The 26363-nt window shown below is 42.6% G+C and overlaps 1 protein-coding gene across 3 annotated transcripts in view; it reads right to left on the reverse strand.

Annotated features, from left to right (window-relative positions):
• DYRK4 (dual specificity tyrosine phosphorylation regulated kinase 4) overlaps positions 1–26363 on the reverse strand; it is a 75301-nt gene that overhangs the window by 15090 nt on the left and 33848 nt on the right. For all 3 annotated transcript variants that reach the window (XM_075900639.2, XM_075900632.2, XM_075900655.2), the window contains 6 exons: positions 14690–14773; positions 10925–11071; positions 8365–8506; positions 4446–4609; positions 3498–3634; positions 1150–1290 (listed from right to left, as the gene is read on the reverse strand). In XM_075900639.2, the coding sequence (XP_075756754.1) occupies positions 1150–1290; positions 3498–3634; positions 4446–4609; positions 8365–8506; positions 10925–11071; positions 14690–14773 (815 nt within the window). The remainder of the gene's footprint in view (positions 1–1149; positions 1291–3497; positions 3635–4445; positions 4610–8364; positions 8507–10924; positions 11072–14689; positions 14774–26363) is intronic.

The raw sequence follows: 26363 nt of genomic DNA on the forward strand, positions 1-26363 counted from the left end.
CTGCATTGCCCCCGTGAGGGGGGATTGATTACTGACTTTGGCAGTTAGTGGTATGGCCCCAGTGAGAGAGCCATGTGTTTGGGACAGGACAGGAAGCGATGAATGCATGGGGGAAGGGTGTAGTCTCAAGAGCCCTACGGACTCGGATACTTCCCTGGGGTATGGGGGAGGGGGGCGTGAATCTACCCCCCTGTGACAAATACGCACAGAACAAGAATTCTGTGCCAGATTGTCCTCAGCTCTAATGAGGAAACACATGATATATGTGGAGGGGGGAGTTCAAAAGGAACCTTTTCTGATTTACCTGTGAGAACCAAGATCTCAAGTCAATCCCAGGCTCTGTGCTGAGATATTAATTCTCCTTTGCACCACTCAGGGATGCATATTGCCCCCCAACAGGGTGGAGAGCTGTCAAGACCTCCACTCCTTCCACTTAGCACAGGCCCTCAGTCACATCTCATTGGATGGTGCACCAAATATGCTCTTTCTCTGTCCTGGGGAGCTATGGGAAGGATTGTGCTTCTGAGGACAAGTAAGTGTCCCTTTCAGGGCTCTCCTTGGAGGTGTTACTCAAAAATGCACCTAACTTAGGGCTATAGGTAAATACCACAATTAGCTCTGTGATGGATGGGAGGGATACTGTCCTTTTCCAAACATCCCAGCATTCAGTAACTAAAGGGTTAAACCCAGCAAGCAGATTTCCTTTCAATTCAAATCTCAACACTTTCTTCCCATTGGTTCTCCTGGCTCCCTGCCAACATTTCCTAGCCACCTGGGTTTAACCCTTTAGTCACTGAATGCTGGGATGTTTAAAAAGGAATAGCACCCCTCCTATGCATCATAGGTCCTGTAAGTAAATAGGTCACCTGTGTCCTTTCTACATTCACAGGCCATTTTACCCTACTTTGTTCCCCGCCCTTTAAGAGGCTCTTGATATTTGGGATGGGGTGGGGGAATGATGTGTAAACTAATACAGCTATCTGTAAACTAAATATTACATGGTGTCACCCAGAAAAAAAAAACAACCAACCAACCCACTCAAAAACCCTAAAAAAAGAAAATAACTAACAAGTTATCTTCAGAGCATGGATAGATCTGCCATCCTACATCATTTGGCCCATGACACATGGAGAAGAATACATGCCTTACCCTAGCAGTTCAAAAGAAATGCAGAAGTGATTGCGAAAGTAAAAGCATTCCTTCATGTGGACAACATTGTGTGTATTGTCTTTGTCCTTCTTCCGAAGAGCGTCGAGAATCTTCACTTCTACCAAAGCCTGATTGTGAAATCTATATGCACAGGACAAAGTCACATGATATGGCTAGGACCTGATTCATTCAATCTAATTCTAAATGGGTTACTACAACCGACAAGGCCTTGCTGCAGATACAAAACAAATGGCTGCCTTCAAAGAATCAGTAGTTACTAATTCCTGCACAGGGGGATCTAAATAGAGTTATTTCCTAGTGTAAGGTGAGAGAAACGCTGTGTGGTAATTACTGGCAAATGCTGACTTCATAATGCCAACCACTGCCAATATTTTCAACTCGGCTGACAAAAGAATGAAAAACATGACAAATAAAAAAATGTTTCACATGATACATGTTTGAACATCTAAGATGAAATCCTGTCTCTGATGAAGTCAGCGGGAATCTTTCCCTTTACTTCAACAGAACCAGGCCTTTGCTCCTAGTGTAGCCACATCTTTAGTTTTATATAGTATCTTTACACGATACAGAAACAAGAAGAAAGCATATAATGAAAGGACCTAACTCAGCTCCCATTGACTTCAAAACTGCTGGATCAGGTCCAAATAATGTAGGTAGTCAAATTATCTGGGCCTGATCCAACAGCACTGGTTAATAGATGAAGCTTGGCCATTAGTAAGAGGAGAAGAAAATTTGTAGGACCATACTGTGGGATTTCCTGTGCCAGAGTTCTGTATTGAGCCTTTTAATGCTGCGTGCTGTCTCCATCAATGAGTCATTGCTGGATGCTTCATAGGAAGATGAAGCCCTCCAGCCTATTTTCTATTATGCAACATTAAATCAGTCAGAAGGTGGGGGATTTCCTTCTGAGCCTCTGAAGATGCTCTCCTTTGCCCTCAGAATAGGCATGGACATTCCCTGTACATTTTATACATTTTTGTATCAACAACTAAACCCTTTAAAATCATGCTACACTGTTTGTCTTAACCCGGATGGTTTCCTGTGGCACTTATTTCACCAAGCTTACTTTATGCTGGGAAAATAAAGTGCTCCTTTTCTGTCAGTTTTAAACTACCTACCTTCTGATTATGATCCCTTGTTCCTATGCTACAAGGAAGAATGAATAAAGAACCATCCTGGTTTTCTGCATATCATTCCTTTTATTAAATTTTCCTCTTATTCTTCTCCTTTCCAAACTAAAATTTTTAATCTCTTTGATAAACATGCCTGACATCCCTATGCTATTTTACCATCTTTTTTGCACTTCTGGATTTTTCCAGAGTAAAAGGGCTAAGCTATATGACAAGGACTTTGTCAATACAGCTATGACCAGCACAGTTACCCTGATGGAACCCCCCACGTGGACCTTAGCTTATGCCAGCAAAAGTTCCTTTGTTGGTCTAGCTAACCCCCCATACTCAAATGATATGAACTATATGGACCAAAGGACTTTCTTGTCGGAAAAGCTAAATCTACATTGGTGGGCTTTGTTTTTGTTTTTTGCTAGCATAGCTCTGTCAGCCAGGGATGTGTTTCTTTAACATTGCTGACTGACACAGGTATGCCAACTAGTTTTTGTAGTGTAGACCTTGTCTAAGGGTTTTTCTACCCAAGGGGAAATGCCTGGAATAGCTAGTGTGAAACAGTTATTCTGCACTAGTTCTTTCTGTGGACACTCCTATTCCATACGAAAAGTGCCTTTGTGTGGATTAAGATAAATCACAAAAAGGCATTCTCAGTGCAGAATAAGAATGCTCACATGGGGAGGTGGTACAGAATAACTCTTGTGATTTAAATTCACACTCTTTAAATTCTCACTCTTCATACTAATTTCCCCATGTAAACGGGTCCTGAGTATTGGACATCTCTAAAACAAAATGATATGGGAGCCCATTATTAAAATAAAATTCATTGTTGCAAGTCAGGATAGAAATGAATTGGCAGCGTTATGAACTGGGGGAAGGGGAGATATAGCTGAAATTCTGGGGGCTGCAGTAAGTCAGAAATGAGGTGTATTGACTGAGCTATGTGCAGGGAATTTGTCTCATTCCTGTCCACATTATGGCTGACTCTCCCAAGATGTAGCACCCCTCCAATTTTATTGCCAGCAAACTCGTGCATAAATTTTAAAAAAAATTGAATAAGCAAGTATCCTTTTTCTTATAGCATATACATATCATTACATCTAATTTATCCATAATAAAGTAGGGACTGATTATTCTCATGAATAGAATAGTATCAGCATATCAACCATCTCTTTAACCTCTTGAAGTCATGCCATGCCATACCTTTTCTTGTTCCTTATTATTTTCACTGCCACTAATTCATTGGTTTTATGATCCAAACATTTTGCTACTTGTCCAAATGACCCTTTCCCAATGACCTCCAGAACTTCATAGCGGTATGCAATATGGTCATGTAGGACCTGCAGTAGACAAGGAAACAAAATGCAAAGTTTTGGTGCAGGCAGCAATTCCAGGCTCATATTCTAGAGTGGTGTGCATGTTTGTGGATTTGCTGCTGTGTTATGCCCACAGGACAAGTTGAGAGGGGCTGCAGAAGTGTACTAGCAGAAGTGGCACAAGCATCTTGGGTCAAGGGAAGGTGGATCTCCATTCAGAGCCTCTCTTTTGAGATTCAAACTGGTTATTAATAGTGCTGGGTTTGCAATGTGGACATCTAACTACTAGCAAATCATTTGAGACCATAATTTATCTCACACAGACTAGGGATGTAAACGAGTAATCAACTAGTCTAGTCGACTAATCACATTCCCCACCCCTTGCTGCCTCTGTATCAGAAGCAGCAAGTGGAGTGGGGCGGGATAGCAGGAGCTGGTGCTGAGGGAGCCAGTTTAAAAGCAGCTCCCCCCCAACACTGTCTGCCCCCATGCTGCTGCCTCTATCCTAGGAGCGGGGAAAGGTGAGGCAGCAGCCCCCTGTCTATGGTGGCCCAGACTAGGACCCCAGAGCTGGGGCCCCTGGCAGACAGGAGCTGCTGCCCGGAGCCGCCTCTGCCCACGGCCAGAGGTCCCACTACTACTACATTTAAACTGCAGAGCCACAGCGGGGGTAGCTCCTAGACCCAGCGTGAACTGGGACTGAGCACTTCTTCCCTATCGACTGATTGTGGAGTTGACAGAAATTCTGTCGACTACACAATTAGTAAATTATCCCTCCTCACAGCAGTGGACAAATAGTCATTACAAATAATGTTGCCCACATTTCCCTCCTTACCTTTATGTAAGTGCCATGTTCATCATCATAACAATTATTATTCTGTGTTTCTGGTAACCCTTCAATCTTTTTAGCTTCCAGCCCAAGAAACCACAGCTCTGCATAGTTTAGAATTTCTTCTTGCTCATACACTGTTAACTGGTTTCTAAAATATTTCAAGGCTTCTAAATAGAAAAAAAAATCCAAAGTGAAAATGCAGAATACCTTGGTCAAGTAATTCAGTTGTAGTCCATACAGTAAAAGTTTTCTCTGTCTTGCTGTGTGACCCTTCGCAAATCAGACAGATAGATATTTATCCAATAACCCCCAGAAAAATACCAGAACAGAATACTGTTACCTACCAGCCCTGTGCTCTTGGGGAGCCAGGGAGTGACATTCATGGAAAACTATCTCCCCCTTCTCCTAAGCCTTTCCTAGAATCAGATAAAGCAAGGAAAAGGCCGGGGAAGACACACCTAAACTAATTAAGGAAACACCCCAGCCTCATCTGCATTAAAGATAGAACAGAAGGAATCTCATTAGCATACAGAATGAGACCAGCTCTTCCAAGGCAGGAACCGCAGTGAACTATGGGATACTGAAAGCAGAGAAGCACTGCCTGATGGGAAATCTCTGCTTCAGATGCTAATGAACCCAGGCCTGCTCACACCCAAATTAGTCATTATCAGACCAATTCTAATAACAATCCTATTGATATCCAAAATACTGAAACTGCCTAGTTGCACTGTGAGCTCGTTCAAGGAACATAACCCATAACCAGGGGTGATCAGTCTCTATTGTCTCTCCTCTTTCTCTTTGAACTAGTGTCCTATCCCTATAAAAACTCCTATCCTTGCCCCAAGAAAAACTGTTCTGATACCTGGATTTAAACTGCATCAGTTCCATTGAGACTTCTTCATCTCCTGTCTGATCATGCTGGGGGCTCTGCTCTGCTTGTCTCCTGCCCTCTGGACCCCCAGCTACCATCACCATCTGGGAACTCCGATCAGTGCAAGCTCCACAGAGTGGTGAGGTCTCTCTTTCTCTCTCTCCCTCCCCTCCTTCCCACCCCCCACAACTATCTATCTCTAAGCCTAGCCTCCTGACTCTGCCCTATGTAAACTGTTATATGGTTAGCTAGCCCTAACATTTGTAATCAGTTCCAATTTAGATTTAATATTGTAACTGTTTTGTGTGCTTGGCTCCCTATATACATATAATAAATAACTTTCATTGTTAAGCTGATTGCTTCTCTCTCTCTCTTTTGCTCACTCTTCCTCAAGGGATGTTGTTAGTAGGTGTGAGTGTCTGTGTGTGTTGCTAAGGTAGGAAGAACCCCATCCTGAGGAACCTAGTTCCTGCAGGAGAGCTCCAGTGGGAGGGGGAATTGGCAGCAGGGAGAATTCAGCTCCATATTAGAGCACAAGTTAGCACAAGCAGCACACTGATATAATTGATAACCTTCCCCCAGTCCCATAAGAGTAACCCTAATAAAGGAGCATACTCCAGAGTATTGGGCATATCTGGTAACAATACTTATATCTAATGGCTTATCTACATACACAGAGTAGTAATGAGGATTATGGGGGTATGATTTCTGAAGTGCACAAAGGTGTTGAGCATTAATTAGTCTGTTGATCCTGCTGGTACACACTAAAGATTCCCTAGGACACTATAGTGAAGTTGCAACCGTGCACTGTTACAGTACATTAGGGAACATTACAAAGAAATTGCTTATTGCAGTATATACATTACTCATTACCGTATATACAAAGTCCCAAAAGCCATCTACATAAAACTTAAAAATTACTAACTATAACCTCCTTCTCCCAAACAAAATTAATAAACCCTGAGAAACAGAAGCCCTGTCTATCTATTATGTTGCAAGAAGGAACTCTAACACTGCTTTGTGTTATGTTTTAGCTTCTTTATTAAGGTGGCAATTTCGAACCCACTCAGCACTGGCCTATCACTGCTCCCAGGGGGATCAATAGTATAATTTTACTAAGTTCTGAGGAAGCAGAGTTAGGCCTAAGATGAGCCCTTTTGAAGGTCCCAACTTGAATGTCTTTAAAAAACACCCATCACAGTTGTCCCCAGGCATATTTACAACAACACATTGACTAAAGTCACATGTTCTCACCTCCTAAAAATAGCTAAATGCATAGTCCAGCAGCCTTTCATCCCTCTGAAATATGGATTTAGTCCTTATCATGGCTAAACCTAGCATCAGTCCTCTAGAGCTATGCAGGATTTCTGGTGAACTGTCAAACCAATGAGCTGGTTAAGCTGACTTAATTTTGCCTGCAAATTGGCCTGAAGCCATCCTTATTAGTTTAAGTAAAATTCTCAGAGCCCAGAATTGTTCCTGTCACCAGAGTGTCACAGTGTGTCCTTGTGTCAAGTCAATCCTTCAGCAAGGCCAATTTTAGAGAAAGCAGAAGGTCAAAGACTATTTAGCTTACCTATTCTATTCAAAGTCACTTGCACGAGCAGGCTCACTGATGGGGGAGGCAGAAGGAAAAGCTCCCAGCCACTGTTGCTACTGCAACAGACATGGCAGCAGCTGGACCTCTGGGCTCTTTAAACTGCTGGGCCACGTGGCACACCCCAGGCAGCACTGAGAGCTGCCTGCAGAAGATGCCACACTCTCCAGGAGGCTCTGAGGGCTGCGCAGCACCAGCACCACACCTTCCTCCTCAGGTCCTACCCCTTCTGGAGGCCCAGCGAAGCTGTTGGCCCTGCTAGGTATGAGTGCCTTTGAGTAAAAAGGGAATATGGGTTCTGATTTTTCTGTGGATAACTGCACATGGAATTATGCTGTAAGAAGGATGAAATTCTCCCAGAAAGAACAGCACAATTTTAGTTCCAAATATCTTGTTTGTTCATGTTTTGTCATATTTGGCAGACTTCCCAAACATTAGGAGAGCAGAAGGTCAAATCTGAAATCTGCCATTCTGATCAGAAGGGAGAATTTACTCCTACTCATCACACACTGGACAGTCATAGCTGATGACTATCTGTACAGTTTAATGGCTTCATCACCAGACAACAAATATTCTCTAGTAGTATCCATGCACTGTTCATATAATGAAGGTTCAGCATCAAGTTCAGTTCAGTGTGGGGACATATAGGCTCTACCGTTGCCTTATTTTTAGTCACTCTTCATTGACTTCCAGAAAAATAATGTCAGGTCCTTCTGCTACTCCCTAGTCAGGGGGAATATTTTTGCAAAGAGATGAGACTAGCAGCTATAGCCAGGTGAATTTATTTGGTAAATAGTTTATTTGGCAAATAGTTATTTGGTAAACATGCATTTGTTGCTCATTCTGTCAACAGAACAATTTACAAATGTGATATAAATCAGCGAACAATTTTAGCCAAATACAAAATGTTTAAAATATATTATGTAACAAAAAGTTGAAACGGTTTGTTTTGACATTTTCAAAATGTAACATTTCAAAATGAAAACCTTAATGGGTAATGAACACCTGAAAAAATAATGAAATGAAACAATTAGAAAAAAATGTTCATTGTGTTCAATCTAATTTTTCCCCATCCGCACCAACTGAGGAAGGCTAGATTGTCCTGCAGCTCTCACTGTCATGGCTACATGTCTATTTCTAGTCTGTTAGCTCAATGAGAGCCGCGCAAGGGATCACAGCCCCCGCTCCAACTGTAGACATGCACTTAGTGACTTGCCTATGGTCACACCGCACAGTGTCACATCCTCTTGTCACTTATATATTTGCATTAGTCTATTTGTTCCACATTTTGTATAAAACAATAGTTAAATTGCATTTAAAAGCCCTCTAACACATCCCTTCCCTCACACCCCTAAGAGAGGCATTTCAGTGAACACTTTACAGCAGTTTGCCTCAGTGAGTGCTGTTTGTTACACTGTTCCCTCTAGCATGCATTGTTTCTGTGCATACTGTACCTGGAGCTGTCAGAGGTAGCTTGAGACTGGTATTGCTTCCTTCTACTTCTGGCTTATTGGGCTGAACTCTGGTAGCACTTTCAGGCAGGTTTTCTGCAAGGTTAAATCGGGAAAAATGTGGCTGGCCTCGAGATCTGTTTTCCTGCCAAGCAACAAAGATTTTCATTTTGTTTTCTGGTATTTTAACTCATTTTCAGCTCATCCCTGTCACTACAGAACTGCTGCCTGCAGCCCACTTGGAAGTAAGCTCTGGAGGCTTTGGACTTTATTAGGGATTTTAAAGTTAATTTAGTGTTCAAAGAAGGCCTTGAAGCCTTGGAAACCATGACAACATAAGAATACTGGGTCAGACCAAAGGTCCATCTAGCCTAGTCTTCCCACAGTTGCCAATGCCAGCTGCCCCAGAGGGAATGAACAGAACAGAAAATCATCAAGTGATCCATTCCCTATTGCTAGGGCCGTCCCTATGGGGGTATGGGGCCTGGAGCAGCTCCCCCAGTGCCTCAGGCTTGGGGCTCAGACAACCCTTCCACCACAGGCCCCGCACCTACCCCTTCCTCCCCCGAGCAACACCAAACAGGATATTACTGGGGGGCCTGGCATGGGGTGGTAGCAGGAGTCAGCCCCTCCCTTCCTGCACTCACCATGGCAGAGGGAGCCAGAGTGACCCCACAGCCTGCTCTGCTTTGCCCCCATCCCCTCCCAGCCTGCTGTGCTCTACTTTTCCATGGCAGCACCTTCTCCTCGGGTAAATCCCCAGGCCACCCTGGAACCTGGACATAGGAAGGTTGAGGCAGCCATCGTGGCCCCGCCCCCCAAAAGCATGGGGTCTGAGGCAGTTGTCCCAAACCATCCTATGGATGGGATGGCTTTGCCTATTGCTTACTCGCAGCTGCTGACAGAGGCTAGGGACACCTTCCCTGCCCATAAACCACACAACAGGTTCTGCCTGGACAACAGCAGTGGAAACTTCCCTTAAAATGCGCCTTCATTTTGACTCAGACACCTTTAGAGGAAAAGGGAGAATTCAGTTTCCATGTCTATTCAATATTGGGGCCCAGTTATCAGCTGGTGTGAACTGTCATAGCTGCATTGACTTTGATTAAGCCATGACCATTTATACATGTTAAGCATCTGGCCTTGGTCTTTCTACTGAGGAGGTGGATAAGATGCTGAAATAGATGTTCTCTGTTTCTGGCTTCTGGGATTCCAAGAGTCAGAGCGCCTCTTTAGTTCTAAGCTTGAGCAAGCAGATTTAGACAAAAAGATAAGAGAACTGGCTTGAACCACCATCCTAATAGGGGCCCTGATTTACCAAAGCACTTAAACATGGATTGCATACTGGAAGTTCTATTCTCCTGTAGAATTTCTAAGCCTTGCTCTAGAAGGGAGTCTGGTGTCTATGTCTCTTCTAACCGTGGCTTTTAAATGTTTTCTTGAAAAACAATCTCCCAAAATCCTTAGATTAGTAAACTAACCTGTGCACAGAAGAGACTGGAACTTCTTAGAGTTGAAACTTATGCACTGCCTGCAATGGGACTTGAGCATGTTTTTATTCATGAATGTTAGGCTCCCTCAGGACAGCGAATTTTTTCTTTTTTGATAGCTCAAATTATTTCAGGTAAGCAGCCTCTTTGCCCATTCTTCATGTTCCTTTGTGTCCTAGAGCTCCACCCAACCCTTATACACACATTTCTAAACAGGTCGTACAATCTATTGCAGTGTCTCAGTAACCTCTGCCAGACAAGCTACTATTTGGAAAGCATGAGGTCTCCAAGCATTCCATGGCATCACAGGCAAAACAAATTCTGAGGTAATTCTGATTCAGAAATACTTCTAGCCCATAAAAAAAGATAGATCAGAACAGGGCTCAGAAGAACCTGCCAAATCTGTTGAAACTCCACCATAGATTTAGTACAGTAACATCACAGACAGGAAGGAAAAAGAATCAACATGGTGGAGATGAAGAATGTCAATGATGACGATAGATCTGATTTATTGGAAGAAGAAAAAAGAGACAGGAATTTAGAGAGCTAGGGAAAATGAGGAAAGAGAAGGAAGTGGTTGGATTCTTACATGCCTGCATTAAAGAAGACTTCAAAAGTAACTTTGGACAGTCATCAAAATTTATGGAGCTATCCCAAATTAGCTGCCACGCCTTTTAGGTATTCACCCATCACTAATTTTTTTCTTTTAAACTGGAACTGTACTAGTGAAAATAGAAACTGAGAAAAAAACTTCAGTAAATTATATCTATTTACACATGTACAAACATCCAGATAGCTCACTCATCAGATTCACCAAAATTCCATAGCTCCATTAGAAACAAATTGGTTAACATCAAACAAAAGTGTCTAACAATCAGATACACAAGATGGGTGAGGTAATATCTTCAGGACCTGAAGAAGTGATTTGTGTGGCTCAAAAGCTTGTTTCTCTCAGCAGCAGAAGCTGGTCCAATAAAAGATAATACCTCATCTATCTTGTTCCGCTAATACCCTGGCGCAGACATGGCAGCAACCACACACTGCATATAGCAATGATGTGTCCTTTACCTCACCTGAAGCAATGGGTGCACACTTTGCAGGTTCTTTGTTATATGAGGAAAGCTGCTGTCTTGTGGATGAGGTCTGGCAGCACTTACAACGAAATTCTGCTTTGTTTGGCCTTCCAGATGAGGGAGTGAACTAACACTGCTATTGAATTTCTAAAGTCAAATAAATAAAAATTACCTGGCAAACTGGCAAAGATTTTTTTAAAAAAGTTTAATTTGAAGGAATGACCACAATAGCTTTTCTATACTTTTAAAATGAATTTGTCAAAAACATGTACAAATATACAACACAATTATTAATAGATTAAGAGAGATATTAGAGGAGCAGCAGTAGCTTCCAGTATACATTTGTGGCATGTGTTTCCTTAGTACTACCTAATTTTAATTTCATGTTTTTTTTTTTTAAATTTCACCTTCTGTGTTGAAATTTTGCTATATAATCTTATCCCAAAAGTAATATGTTTCTGGAAAAACTGAGGTATATTCATTCAGCAATTTCTGAGATAAGTGTAAAAAAGAAAAAGTCCTAGCTCTAACCACTAGAAGAAAGAAAAAGAGAGAGAGATCTATACCCAGGTGTTTAGACCACTCACCTGGGAGGTGGGAGGATCTAGTCTCTGCACTCAAATGACCCTTCAACAGGAGAGACTGAGCGAGCCTCTCATCAGGCTATCCCAGTGGTTAAAGCATCTACCTAATATATGGTAGATCCCTGTTCAAATCCCCAGTTTTGTGTGAACTTGCATGCGGAGCATGATCTAGTAGAGAGCCTCTGAGAATACCTACAGGATGGACCCCATATGTGAGTGAAGCAACTGAATGCCTATCTTTCCCTGGTTTGTGAATTGCTGTGAGCGTTAGGCAGAGGATACATGTCTGGAAACCTAGAAGGCGGCAGCAGTGCAACTGCCCAGCAGCCAATCTAGGCATGTGATGTTATCAGAATGTAATATGAATATACAGAGCATTGTTGCAGCCACTGTTATATGCTTACACCAAATCTCGTACAGAGTGGGCCAAGTAAGATGTCTATTAAAAGCTTATAATTCACTGATTCTGTTTATACTATTTATATGAAGTTATTTGTATTGACAATGTATTTGTACTTCAAATGTTTGCTTCCGGAAGACATCAACAAGAGGCTGAGCCAGACTATTGTAAAAGGACTATTAGTCAAGTGAATAGAAGTACTTGACTGACAATACACCTTGGGTGGTGCCAATCCACATCTGATGAGCTCCTCTCTGAATATTCACACCAGCATGGGAACAATGGCTGTGGCAAAAGGGACCGAGGCATGCATGGACAGATGACTTTTTTCATGTGATAAACTCCATCTTGGAACTTACTTTTAAATAGCATGAACAATGGGAATCTGTCCACATGGCTAAGGCTATAAAAAGGGCACTGGGTGTTCCTCCATTTGTCTTCAATCTGGCTCATCATCTCTGGACAGTCATTGCTATGAACTGAAGCTTGATAGGACTGATGACCCATCCTAACAGCAGTTTATTCCACCTCTACTATAAGCCAGCACCAAGAACTATGCAATTGGTGAATGTATTTGATTCCTGTAAGAATGTCTTTCTCTCTCTCTCTCTTTCTTTCTTTTTCTCTTTCTCTCAGTAAACCTTTAGATTCTACTACAGGAATGGCCAACAGCAAGTTTTTTAGGTAAGGTGTGAGTTGTATATTGATCTGGGAATGTGGCTGTTCCTGTGGGATAAGACGCACCTTTTCTTTGATTTGGTGAGACTGGTTTTAATAATCTCTCTTCTGTACAGGGAGTGGTACTGGTGGTGGCACAGGAGAACTGGAGTGTCTGAAGGGAACTGTTTGCATGACTTCTTTTGCTAGCCAATGTGTTGAGCAGAAGTGCTCTGTGTGACTGGTCTGGTGTGCCTTATAGTGAAGCACTCTCAGTCTTGGGCTGTAAGTAGCCCTGTCTAAGCAGTTTGCTCTGATTTGATCCTCTGAGCAGTGACACTCCCTCCCCCCCCCCCCTCCTGTATTACAAGGCATGGAGAGTTTAGGCACTTACGGAATTCTGTGAGTTTTATGTATCACAGTGGAAAATAACACTGGGACTGAGGCACCTATGTGCCACTTTAGGTGCCTAATGCCCTTCGTTCATCCAGGTCTAGGCCCCCTTTTTTTTTTTTCAAACACTGCTGCATCACAAGTGCTTTAAATTCAATTATTGATGTGTATGGTAATAACTTCTGTGACTAATGGGAGCTACGCATTTGGTATCCAAGTGGTTTGCATCCCATCTACTATCTACAAAGGAAGTTTTCATTGTAGAAAACTTTCTCTTATAGGCAGATTTCAGTACAAAAGTAGGCTTATCTCCTGTAAGAGATAGCACCCAGGCAATCAATTGCTCCAGTGGGACCATAAATTGTGTGCTGAAGTTTTTATGGTCCTATAGAATGTCAAAGCTTTGAAGGAGAAAATGTGGTTCCTATGGTGGTTATAATGACAAGGGGGTTTCCCTGTATTTTCTTTAATAAAAAATAAAATAATAATAAAAAAAAAGCTCCATAGATGGAAAAGCTGCCCTCTTCACAGAAAAGACTGTGGAAGGGACTGAAAATTCTTAAAGTTGAAACTCCTAGGCTGTTGAAACTCTAGACTGGCAAGTTTTTCCGGAAAATCAGCAGCTTTTCTGGAAAAACTTGCCAGCTGTCTACACTGGCCACTTGAATTTCCGGAAAAGCACTGACGATCTCATGTAAAATCATCAGTGCTTTTCCGGAAAAACTATGCTGCTCCCGTTCGGGCAAAAGTCTTTTTCCGAAAGACTTTTGCCCAAAAGGGCCAGTGTAGACAGCAAAGTACTGTTTTCCGCAAAAAAGCCCCGATCGCAAAAATGGTGATCGGGGCTTTTTTGCGGAAAACCATGTCTAGATTGGCCATGGACGCTTTTCCACAAAAAGTGCTTTTGCAGAAAAGCATCCTGCCAATCTAGATGCGCTTTTCCGAAAATGCTTTTAACGGAAAACTTTTCTGTTAAAAGCATTTCTGGAAAATCATGCCAGTATAGACGTAGCCCTAGAGTTTCCCATGAGAATATTCTGAGGATGGGAGGAATGTTTGTTCCTCAGCCTTGGTCTACACTAGGGCTTCATTTTGAAATAACCCCGCATAGGTCCAATTTATAAGTGGAGCGTCCACACTACCAAGCCCACTATTTCAAAATAAGGGGCCACTTATTTCAAAATCTGTACTCCTGCTTTTCTTGGGGAATAATGCTAATTTCAAAATAATTATTTTGAAATGGTGTTAGTATGGATGCTCCCGTGCTGCTATTTCAAAATAACTACTCCCCAATAGTTATTTTGAAATAACTATTTTGAACTAATTACTCCCCAGTGCTTCCTGGGGCTCTAAGTCAAAGTAGCACATCCACATTAACAGGGCCTGCCTCAGACTAATTTCAAGGCTTCTCCATTGTGGGGACATGCTATTTTGATTTTGTAAAATTAGGAGTTATTAAGTGGAATTTAGTTATTTTGAAATAGTTTTCTAGTGTAGACATTGCCTCAGTGGGCAGCGGACAGAGCTCAAAATACTACTGAATGACTAGTGGAAGCACAGATGAACTAGACACTCCCAGAGCTGCAAGAGAAAGAAAGGTGGAGAAGAAAAGGACTATTCTGTCCTCTACCACTCATGTTAAAGCATCTCCTTATGTTTATTATATTGGAGGTGCTAACCTGGAAAACAAGCAGAAGAATGCTCTTTAACAGTGGTAGAAAATTTACATACCTGATGGAAGACTTTGCTGGATCCCAGACAATTGCTCTCCTGAGCTGGCTGTTGAGCTGGAGGAAATGAATCTACTTGGGAAGACTGAAAAAGATTATTTGACATTTTGTCAGTAAAGTGACTCTGAAAGGTTACATTACAATATTTTCTCATTGGCACTAATAGCACCCAATTGATTACAGCAATTTAGTCTACAATAATAATAGGAGGACATGCATCTCTAAGAGTAGGTCTAGACTACGTGGCTCTGTCGACAGAGCCATATAAAATAGTTTACTCGGCATAGTCAAAGAAGCGGGGATTTAAATAATCCCCACTTCATTAAAATAAAAATGGCTGCTGCGCTGTGCCGACAATCAGCTGATCCGGCACAGCGCGGCAGTCTGGACATGGCTCAGTCGACAAGGGAAGCCTTTTTCGACCGCTCTGGTATGCCTCATGAAACGAGCGGTCGACAAAGGCTTCCCTTGTCGACCACGTCGTGTCTAGACTGCCGCACTGTGCCGGATTAGCTGATCGTCAGCACAGCATGGCAGCCATTTTTATTTTAATGAAGCAGGGATTATTTAATTCCCTGCTTCTTTGACTATGCCGAGTAAACTGTTTTACATGGCTCCGTGGATGGAGTCATGTAGTCTAGACGTACCCTAAGTGTTATGGCTGGCATCTGCCACAGGGAGGATAATTCTGATTGAACCAAGAGTTGTCAGAATGCCAAACAACTTATGAGATTTCTCTCTGATATAACCCATGTCTCTTTCCAGAGTCTCAGCAATTCTCTTAAATAGCCCTTGGAATGCCTCAAAATAGCTTCCTGTTGATATCAGGGACAAGTACACCGCCTTGTTGGGTGACAAAGATGACAGGCCTTTGTTGGTGAAACATGACCTTGTTGTTCTGCCTCCAGGTATAGCTCCCCCTGCCAGTCTATCATAGGCACTCTGGCCAGAGATACTGGTGGGGAGAACAATCACAGAAATGTAGGGCTGGAGTAAACCTTGTGAAGTCACCAAATCCTGCTTCCTGCACTGTGGCAGGACCAAGTAAACACAAACTAACCCTGACAGGTGTTTGTCCAACCTTTCTCTTAAAACCTTCAATGATGGAGATTCCACAACCTCCTTTGCAAGCCAATTCCAGAGATTAACTACCCTTATTGTTATAAAGTTTTTCCTAATAGCTAACCTAAATGTCCTTTGCTACAGATTAAGTTCATTACTTCTTGTCCTACTTTCTGTGGACATGGATAAAAATGGATCTCTGTCCTCTTTGAAACTGCCTTAACATATCTGAAAATTGTTATCCGTTTCCTTAGGTGTCCTTTCCCCAGGATTAAACATACCCCGTTTTTTCAATCTTTCCTTATAAAATACTGAATAATATAAAATAAAAAACATTCCTCCTGCTATTCCAGCCCTTTCAAATAAAATTGTACTGTTTTTCATCCTATCCACTGTCAGTTACTTCAAGAGGGTGCTGGAACTGTCCACCACCTGCTACATACTCTGCTATGATCCAGAGACTTGAGTACCAGGTACTCATTATTTTGATAAAAAATTACGAGAAATTGCAACATAATTGTACATGGACTAAAAGACAGGCTGATATAATTTAGTACTATGTTTTAACCAGAATAATGAAAATTCTGCAAGTTTAATAATTAAAATGCAAGTCAATTCTAGTGCAGCCCCCTGAACATACTAGAATTATGCTGGTCACATAAAATATACAGCTGCGTCAAATACAGAATTCATTTCTCCTCTTTTAAATGGGAGTTTTATCCACTAACGCCAAAACAGTAAGAATAAACAAAATATCAGAAACTATCAAATAACAAATGTAGCAAATAGCAATAGTAACTCAGAATGCAGCAAGAATACATATCCCTCACCCCCCTTTACCTCACCAGTTATTTGTGGCAACATAACTATTAGAGTTGCTAACTGCATGCCGGACTTTTCATTCCATTTCAAAAGGGATTTTAGAAAATCCATCTTTATCTAGTCAGGACTCACAAAGATCTATTTTCTCTACACAACACTCCTGATCTGAAACATGGATAAGCCTTCTGCTTGGTTTCAGATTTAAATCTTCTTTCTATAATATGCCACAACTATTAACTGCTACAGAATTCTTTCAGAGTCTACCTACTCCATTTTTCCACTTCCCACTAGATCAACATAATTCTACATATTTTGCATGGCAAGTCAGTAACAAGGAAAGACAAACTGAACAGAGTTAACTTTCTTTACTGTCTAACTTTGTTCTTCACTGAATAATCATCTAGAGCAGTGGTTCCCAACCTTTTTGAGCATATGGACCCCTTTTCAATCTATTAGAATGTCACGGATCCCCCTGGTTGGGGGAGGAAAAAAAAGAAAAGGAAAAGAAACTTAAGTGGTGATACCAAAATAAGGGCCCGATTCTCATTTCTAAACTTTCCAAGGGCTATCTGCACTATCGCGGACCATCAGGGATCCACGGACCACAGATACGGTACCACTGATCTACAGCTTGTGGCACTGAAACAAGGTTTGTACCTGTCATTTATTTGTAAAATATTCAGTCATAGAGAGCTTGTTAAACTGTCAGTGTAGTTTCTTCACCAAGACTGCCTGCCTGGAAAATGATCGTCAGTTAATACATTCTGAATGGTCTTTCCAATTTGGCACTGTTCTTTGTTTACTGAGGACCAAATTGTGGTATTTAATTAGTGGCCCAAGTTAGGGATTGTGCAGCCTGGTTCTTCCAGAGCAAGATGGGATGGGATAAGCCATGGTGCCATCTCCTGTCAGACAAATAGGAAGTCATGAACCCCTTGTGGGCTCACTGAAGGAGAAGTTCCTGCACTTCCTCAGAGAAGGGGTTGTAACTGTCAGTGTTTCTTGTATGCACTTTGAAAAGGGGAAGGATCCTTGTACATTCCACCTCCTTCAATATACCCCAGTAATGGCCTGTCCTAGTATGACTCTGATTCCATAAACAAAACAGAATGGACTGGCTCTTGCTTAGAAACTGATTAATAAGTCAGGGTGCATCTACTCAGCACCCTACACTTGAAATAAGATATGCAATTTGCACACACAAATTGCGTATCTTATTTCGATTCTGTTTCAAAATAGCTTATTTTGAAATTTGGCACATCTACACAACGCCAAATTTTGAAATAATGCACTATTTTGAGACAGCCCTTAATCATTGTGGAATAAGGGCTACAGGGATGCCAAAATAGCACACTCATTATTTTGAAAAATATTTCAAAGTAACGGGTGGCTTGTTAAGATGCAGGGTAGCTATTCCGGGATACCTCTGGTATCCGAAAATAGCCATGTAAAGTAGACCTACCCTCAGTGTACATAAAACCGAATCTCTCATTCATAGTGAGAACTGTTAGCAATTCCTGCCCTACACCCCGCCCCCAGTTTCAATTGTTTTGCTCAGTGTTTCCCAGTTGGTGCTCTGCAGAACCCTGGGGTTCCGTGAAGCGAAAGTAGGGGTTCCGCAAAGAGCCGTCACTCCCCCGTCCCCTTTGAAAGTGAAGCGCCGGCTAGCCAGCTTCTTAAAGAAGCAGCACACTTGTTTCCCGTTCCTCCCTGGCGACACAGAGGCGTAGCAAGGCAGGGCCAGAGAACAGTTTGCTCCCAGCCAGCACACTAGGGGGGTGCTGGACAGGAGTGACCCCACGTGACCCACAGCGGGGAGGGAAGCACTTCCCCTCCCCAAAGGAGCCGGCACGCACTGCCTGAACAGCTGTGGCTGTGGCACCCGGCAACTTAGTTCCGCCGCCTTTTTGCATGGTGCAGGGGGGAGGAGAGGTCAGGAGACCTGGGTCTGCGCAGCTCCGACTGTGCAGGCAGCGTGCTCTGCCCTGGGACTCACTGCACCCGCTCCCCCCTCCCACCTCCACAAGACAGCATCCTGGAAGTAAGTTGCTGGAGTGCAAGTGCCCCTGCTGTTTAGGCAGCGCTCACGCAAGCTGTGTGGGGAGGGGAAGTGCAGTCACACACTTCCTGTAACCCAGAGGTGCTGCAGGATTATCAGATACTGGTCCCAGCTGTCCTGCCCCCTGCCCAGACCCCCACGAGTATCCTGTCCCCTACCCCCACCAGCACTGTCCCCAGCACCCAACAGCATCCTGTCCCCAGTCCCAGCACTCTGCCGCCCACCCCAGGACCCATCACCACCCTGTCCCTGGCCCCCAGCACTCCACCACCCACCGCAGCACCCAGCACCACCCTGTCCCTGGCCCCAGCATCCTGCCACCCATCCTAGCACCCAGCAGCACCCTCGCCCTTGCCCTAGCACCCTGCCACCCATCCTAGCACCCAGCAGGGACCATGTCCCTGACCCCAGCATCCTGTCCCAGCACCCCGCCATCTTTGCCAGCATCCTACCACCCAGGACCCACTAGTACCCTATCCCCTGCCCTCACCAGCACAGTTGAGACCACATTAGTGAGGCTTGGGGGAGGGGTTTTGCATCTCACTTGTGTGGCCACAACTGACTCTTCTGTGGGTCAGTGACCCTTGACTCAAAACAGGTTCCTCACCCCTCTCATAAATAAAGACAATGCTAAAACCGTTTGAGTTTGACATAATATTTTATTTAAAAATGAAGCCAGGCCAACATGCCCCCAATTGGGGCCAAATCCCCATCTCACTGCAGCATCATAACACTCCTGCACCACCTGACCCCAAATCTGAACCTATCCTACACTGGAACCCCCTGTCCTGAGCCTCTTACATCCCCAAACTCCTGCATCCCCACATCCTCAGTCTTCTGCCACAACACTCCTGCACCATCCACACATGGCAAATCTGTGTCCTGAGCCCATCTTACTCACAGCCTCCTTGCCCTGAGCCCCTCACATATCCAACCCAAACTCCTCACATCCACAAGCCTATGACTTGCTAGGCACTCCAACCTTCCACCCGAGCCCAACACTTCCCAGCCTGGAGCTCCTTCCCCGAGCCAGCAGTCCCTTCTCCTGAATCCAAATTCCCTCCCAGAGCTTGCACTACTCAACCCTTCCCACATTCAAATCACTCATTTCCACCCCAGAGCCCGCACCTCCTATCTCAACCCAGCGAGAGTGTATAAAGGCTGGGAATAGCAAGTGATAGAGAGGAGGGGAACAGAGTGGATGGGGCCTCAAAAGGGTGGGGTCTTGGGGAAGGAATGTGATTTTCATGCATTTGTGGGTGTGCCCCCCCCCTTTTTTTTCCAAGGAGTTCCTTGAAATTCTGAAAAGCTGAAAAGGGTTCCTTGGCCAAATAAAATTGGGAAACACTGGTTGCTACTGGGGACTCTTCTCTCCTAACATCAACTGGGAATTTTCAAAATACTAAACTCCAGCTTTTTGTTTCTAATAATCCATTGCAAAACTGTACGCTGCATATGGGCGATCATATTATCTTGAATTGCTTGAAAATGCACCGTTTCTTTCTCTGCACTCTACTTCATCTCCTGTCATCACTTTCTCTTGGTCTAATTTAGGGCCCAACCCAATTCTCATTGACTTCTATGTATTCTCTTTGAGGTAGGGATAATATCTTTATTTTTTCTGTACAGTACTGTGCACATTTAGGGTGAGTCTACACTGCACTGAAGGTCGAAATAAGATACACAATTTGAGCTATGCAAATTGAGTATCTTATTTCGATATTTGGCTCTGTCCACACAGCACTTATTTCGAAATAAATAGGTATTCTGAAATGTCCCTTACTCCTCGTGGAATGAGGTTTACAGGGACATCGGAATAGCAGGCCCATTATATTTTGAAATAACGAGAGTGCTCAAAAGACACGGAATAGCTATTTTGTGATACCTCCGGTATCCCAAAATAATGCATCAGTGTAGATGAAGCCATATGATGCCATATAAAATAATAATCCTTTTCCATTCCATTTCCATTGACATTGTCTTCTGGGCACCTGAATTACTGGACACCCTACTGAACTAAAAGGCCACAAATTATTCAAAAATGCCAGCACATCTTGTACCAAAAGTAGTCATCGTTCCTTTACTCCTTAGCAAATAATGATCTTTGGTTTAAAGTGCTCCCAGTTCCACCCCAGTCCATTAGAAGTTATAACACATAGTGTCAGTTCTAAAGATCACAGGCACAGTCAGATATCATCATCTGCAATATGAGGGGATGGTCTTCCAAAGCTAAAATACACAAGCATCTCCTGAACAGCTATCAGTCTCTCCAGAATTACTTTCTGGCAATACAAACAAAGAATAAGCAGGTGTGTCTCCATATTCTCAGAGGTCTAAGCACTCTCCATTGCTCATACTATCCCCGATGTTTACTATCGTTCACACAGTACTATCAGGTGCCTCCTGGGAACAACACTCTTACACTAAAGCCATAGGCACACCTGTCTTCTGTTTCCTAGTTTCTTCCACCTCTCCTGTCAACAAACCTGCCACCAATATAAAATCCTTATGCAAATGGGACATATCTCCCTAATTTACACAATAACATGTGCTGTTCGTACAATAATGGGCTATTAACACCAGTAAGAACACACCAAGATTAAAAATAGCAGGCTTCAAAGACAATGGTAAAAAGACACAACAGAGGGGCCTAATTTAAAATGTGCAAACACAAAGGTGTTCACAGAAACAAGAATGCTTATGTGTTCACTAACATATTGAGTATCCAACTCTCCTCTCTCTCTCTCTCTCCATGATGTACCAGGGACTTATATGAGTAACTTCCACTCAGTAAAGAAATTAGCTGATAATAAACAAATTCAGCTCTCTTATTTATAAATAACAAATAAATTTGTTATTTATAAACAAATAAAACACAGTTCTGATACTGGCTGGTATTTGTACAGTGCCCCTCCTAATATAAACTAATATAATAATATAAATATAATATAAAACAGCTACATCATAAGTATCCAGGAACCGAGCCTTTCAGTCAGCCCCAGTGCCAACTCTGCCCACATATCTATACAAGCAAATTCATCACCAAAGCCAACCATATACACCACCAAATCAGAGGCTCATTTATTTGCACATCCAGAAATGTGATCTATGCCATCAAATGCCAGCAATACCCCCATTGCAATATATATTGGACAAACTGGACAGTCCCAATGGGAAAGAACCAAGGGACACAAATCAGATATCTGTAAAGGGAACATATAGAAACCTGTGGGTGAACACTTTAACCTGGCTGGTCACTCATCAAATTGCTGTTTTGTTAGGGTACGTCTACACTTACTCTCTAGCTCGAACTAGAGATATAAATGTAGGTGACCGAAATTGCTAATGAAGCAGGGATTTAAATATCCCACGCTTCATTAGCATGATCTCGCCGGCACATTACTCCACTCAACAGCTGTTGTGAAAGTGCGGGCTGGGATGTGTTAGTTTGAACCAAACTCCTTGGTTTGAACTAACGTTACTCCTCATTTTTTGAGGAGCCTCAGAGAAAAAGGGCAGCATACATGTAGGCTGTGTCTACATTGGCACCCCTTTCCGGAAAAGGGATGCTAATGAGACCAGTCGGAATTGCAAATGCCGCGGGGGATTTAAATATCCCCCACGGCATTTGCATGAACATGGCTGCCGCTTTTTTCCGGCTTGGGGTTTTGCCAGAGAAAAGCACCAGTCTAGACGGGATCTTGTGGAAAATAAGCCCTTTTCCGGAAGATCCCTTATTCCTACTTTCAAGGAGGAATAAGGGATCTTCCGGAAAAGGGCTTATTTTCCGCAAGATCCTGTCTAGACTGGCGCTTTTCTCCGGCAAAACCCCGAGCTGGAAAAAAGCGGCAGCCATGTTCATGCAAATGCCGCAGGGGATATTTAAATCCCCGTGGCATTTGCAATTCCGACTGGTCTCATTAGCATCCCTTTTCCAGAAAGGGGTGCCAATGTAGACACAGTCGTAGTGTATTATTAACATTATGGTAAGTACTTTTTTACCTCCTCGCTGCTGTTATATGCTAACATTTATGAGAACATTTGTGACCTCTGGTACCATACACATCAGGCAAAGCAAGTGATCAAAAAAGATCACATGTTGATTTCCTCCCTGTTTGTTTGGAGCACAGTAGTTTCATTGTAACAATTTATTATACATCTCTTCAGCCTCTACAGAATCAAAAGCTTTGGCATCCCCTCCCAAATGTTGGCCCTTAACACATCCATACTTTGGCAGTACTGTCAAAGCGCTGTGTAGCAAGTGAGCAATAAAGGATGTGGAGATGCCTTTCAACTGTCATTATAAGGAACATCTACTGTTGTATTATCTTGATTTATCACATAAACCCTCCTGTTCTCCACATTTTATTATTTTACATTATTCTTGACAGAACACACAATTTCCTTACATATATGTGATATTTCTCCAGTGGACAAAGTCATTCCCTAAATAGGTTCTTCAATGAAACTTGAGAAGACACAAGTGACCAAACATACAGAAGATTTTTTTGAACACCTTATGCGTCACATCAAGGCTTCTCTTCCCTTCCTCAGCTGCAAATGTTATGACACTTGGAACAGCAATACTGAAAAGATAGGTGGTGACAGGTACCAGCTTGGAATAAAACTGAGTCTCATTCAAGCATCATTAAAGTAAAAAGTAGTTTATAGAAAGAGCGAGCTATAAATTACCAAAAGATTTTAAATATGTATTTTACTGATGCTTCAATGGGCTTCATCACCATAATATCAGAGCACCTAATCTCTGTGAAGTGTTCATAGAATCATAACATGCGATAACTGGAAGGAACCTCAAGAGGTTATCAAATTCAGCCCCTTGCACTCATAGCAGGACCAAGCACCATTTATTATCCCTGACAGATGTTTATCTAATCTGCTCTTAAAAATCTCCAGTGATGGAGATTCTACAACCTCCCTTGGCAATTTGTTCCAGAACCCAGGCACTTAGGAAGTTTTTTCTAATGTCCATCTGAAACTTCCCTTGCTGCAATTGCTTTTATTGCAACAGTGTCACATTGTTGGCTCATATTTAGTCTGTGATCCACTATGACCCCTAGACTTCTTTCTGCAGTACTCCTTCCTAGACAGTAGCTTCCCATTCTGTATGTGTGAAACTGATTGATCTTTCCGAAATGGAGTACTTTGCATTTGCCCTTACTGAATTTCATCCTATTTACCTCAGACCATTTCTCCAGTTTGTCTAAATCATTTTGAATTATAACCCTACCCTCCAAAAAGCATTTGTAATCCCTCCCAGTTGGTATCATCTGCAAACTTTATAAGTGTACTCTCTATGCCAATATCTAAAACATTAATGAAGATATTGTTAATGACTATGTTGTTATTCCCTGTTACTAATGAGTAAACAGAGGCAGAGGGAATTAAGATTACTTGCCCACATCACGCAAGGAATCAGTGAAATAACCAAAATAGAACCATGTTTCCTGACTCCTTAAATCATGCCTTAACCACAAGACCATCCTTTATCCCTTGAGATTGTCCTCAAAAGATGGGTGTCACACACAGGGCAATAGTAAGAAAACAACTTTACTATTGCAGTGACAATAACACAGTATAGAACATAAGGTGAAGGTGTGAGAAACCCACCTCTGCCATCAGAAATGCTATATACGCAGATACAAATGATTGCCTGTCCTCTAAGGGTATGTCTAGACTGCATCCCTCTGTCAGCAGAGGGATGCAGATTAGGCAGGTTGACGTTGCAAATGAGGCAGGGATTTAAATATCCTACGCCTAATTTGCATAAAAATGGCCATCGTGTTTTGCCAACTCAGCACTTTGTCGGCAAATAGCGGCAGTCTAGAGGGGGATCTGTCGAGAAAGAAAGCCTTTTTCGACAGATCCCTTATGCCTCCTGCAAGGAGTTTTACAGGATCTGTCGAAAAAGGCTTGCTTTCTCGACAGTTCCCCCCTAGACTGCCACTTTTTGCCGACAAAGTGCTCAGTCAGCAAAACATGATGGCCATTTTTATGCAAATTAGGCACGGGATATTTAAATCCCTGCCTCATTTGCATTTTCGACCAGCCTAATCTGCATCCCTCTGCCAACAGAGGGATGCAGTCTAGACATACCCTGAGTGGACAAGGTCAGCCTTCTATTAGATGTTTTCAGTGTTGATGTAGCTGCATTGGTCACAGGATATTAGAGAGACATAGCGGATGAAGTAATACCTTTGATTAGACTCATGTCTGTTGGTGAAAGAGACAAATTTTAGATAGATAGATAGATAGATAGATAGATAGATAGATAGATAGATAGATAGATAGATAGATAGATAGATAGAAACTAACCAACAATGCACCATTACTTTTCAAAACCAGAAGCTATGGTAGTCCTGCCTAACAGCGCATCTCCAGAGTGCATCTGTAGGGGCACATGTCTATATTCCTTCTGATCTTGTAGATGTGTCTGTGAAGGACTAAATGGAAACAGTGAAAATCTTTTCTTAGGACGTTCTTTCCCTCTCTACCATGGAATGTTTTCCATTCTGATCTGACAGCATTTTACATCCACTTAGCACTTCTTCTGCAGTGTGTAAATGACCTCCTGAGGTGCCATGCAACAAAGAATCAGGCCCACCAATGGATCACAGCAAGCTGAGAGATGGACGTGATTGCTGCTGTATTGTAAGATGAAATGCTGCCACTGCTATTATACTCATACTCTGAAACACAGAAAGTTAAAAACAACAGTCCCCATAGAGTCTTGCCACTAGAGAATACAGACAATGCTTTTAAAACTACTGCTGTCCTATTAGCTGCAATACGATATGTGAACAAGAATGTTAAATCTACTTCTTAGCTACTGAAACAACATACATACACTGGTAATGTAAGACTCTTGAAGAGGAGCCATGAATTCTAAGGTTCACCTGAACAAAAACAAAAACCTAAACCCAAAACAAATTGCTTTCAACAAATCCCACCTGCTTTGAAAAACAATTGTCAGCCACTAGATTTCTGAATTCTTGCACAGGTATTTTTCTGGAGTGCCTGCAGACTGGTGAGATATGATAAAATAAGTTTGTAAAACTTAAATTATGTGCCAGTGATCAGTTCCGATAGAACTTACCCCTTACGCCTGCTACTATTAGAAGTCGCACCTGCTCCTGCTAAACATTTATAAAAATAATAACTCTAAAGATTTATTAAGGTGGGTAAGTATCATTATTCCCATTTTACAAAAGGAGAAACTGGGGCACAGAAAGGCCACAATTTTCAAAAGCTTGGTAGGTATCTCTAAACATCTGAGTGCCCAGAAAAGGTATTGTATGGGAGCTGGCAACAAGTGGGTGTTCCAAGTTGGAATATGGCCATTCCAGTGTTGTTAAGAGCCCAGCAACTTACTCATTCCAAGAAGACAGGGAGGCACCTGGGCTGGAAATCGTTGCCCAAACAGCAGTTTTAAAAGCATCAAGGTTTTCTCAAGAACTGTTTCAGACCCCTGAAAATTAGTAGTTCCTGAGGCAGTAGTTAAAGGTCCAGTAAGAAACAGGATATAGAAAGGATACACATCCTGGGACAGGGGAGAGTACTGGTAGGCTTGAGTAGAACTGGATATCAGAATATGGTAGGAGACATGGGAAGGCAGGGAAAAGAGGTAGCAAGCAAATGAACTCAAAAGGAAAACACAACATTTGCCCTTCTAACAAGGTCTCTGAGCCTTAAAGTAATTTCCTCAACCTGAGGC

The sequence above is a fragment of the Pelodiscus sinensis genome, chromosome 1 (genome assembly GCF_052426305.1).
Source record: "Pelodiscus sinensis isolate ZL-2025 chromosome 1, ASM5242630v1, whole genome shotgun sequence".
Classification (NCBI taxonomy): domain Eukaryota; kingdom Metazoa; phylum Chordata; order Testudines; family Trionychidae; genus Pelodiscus; species Pelodiscus sinensis.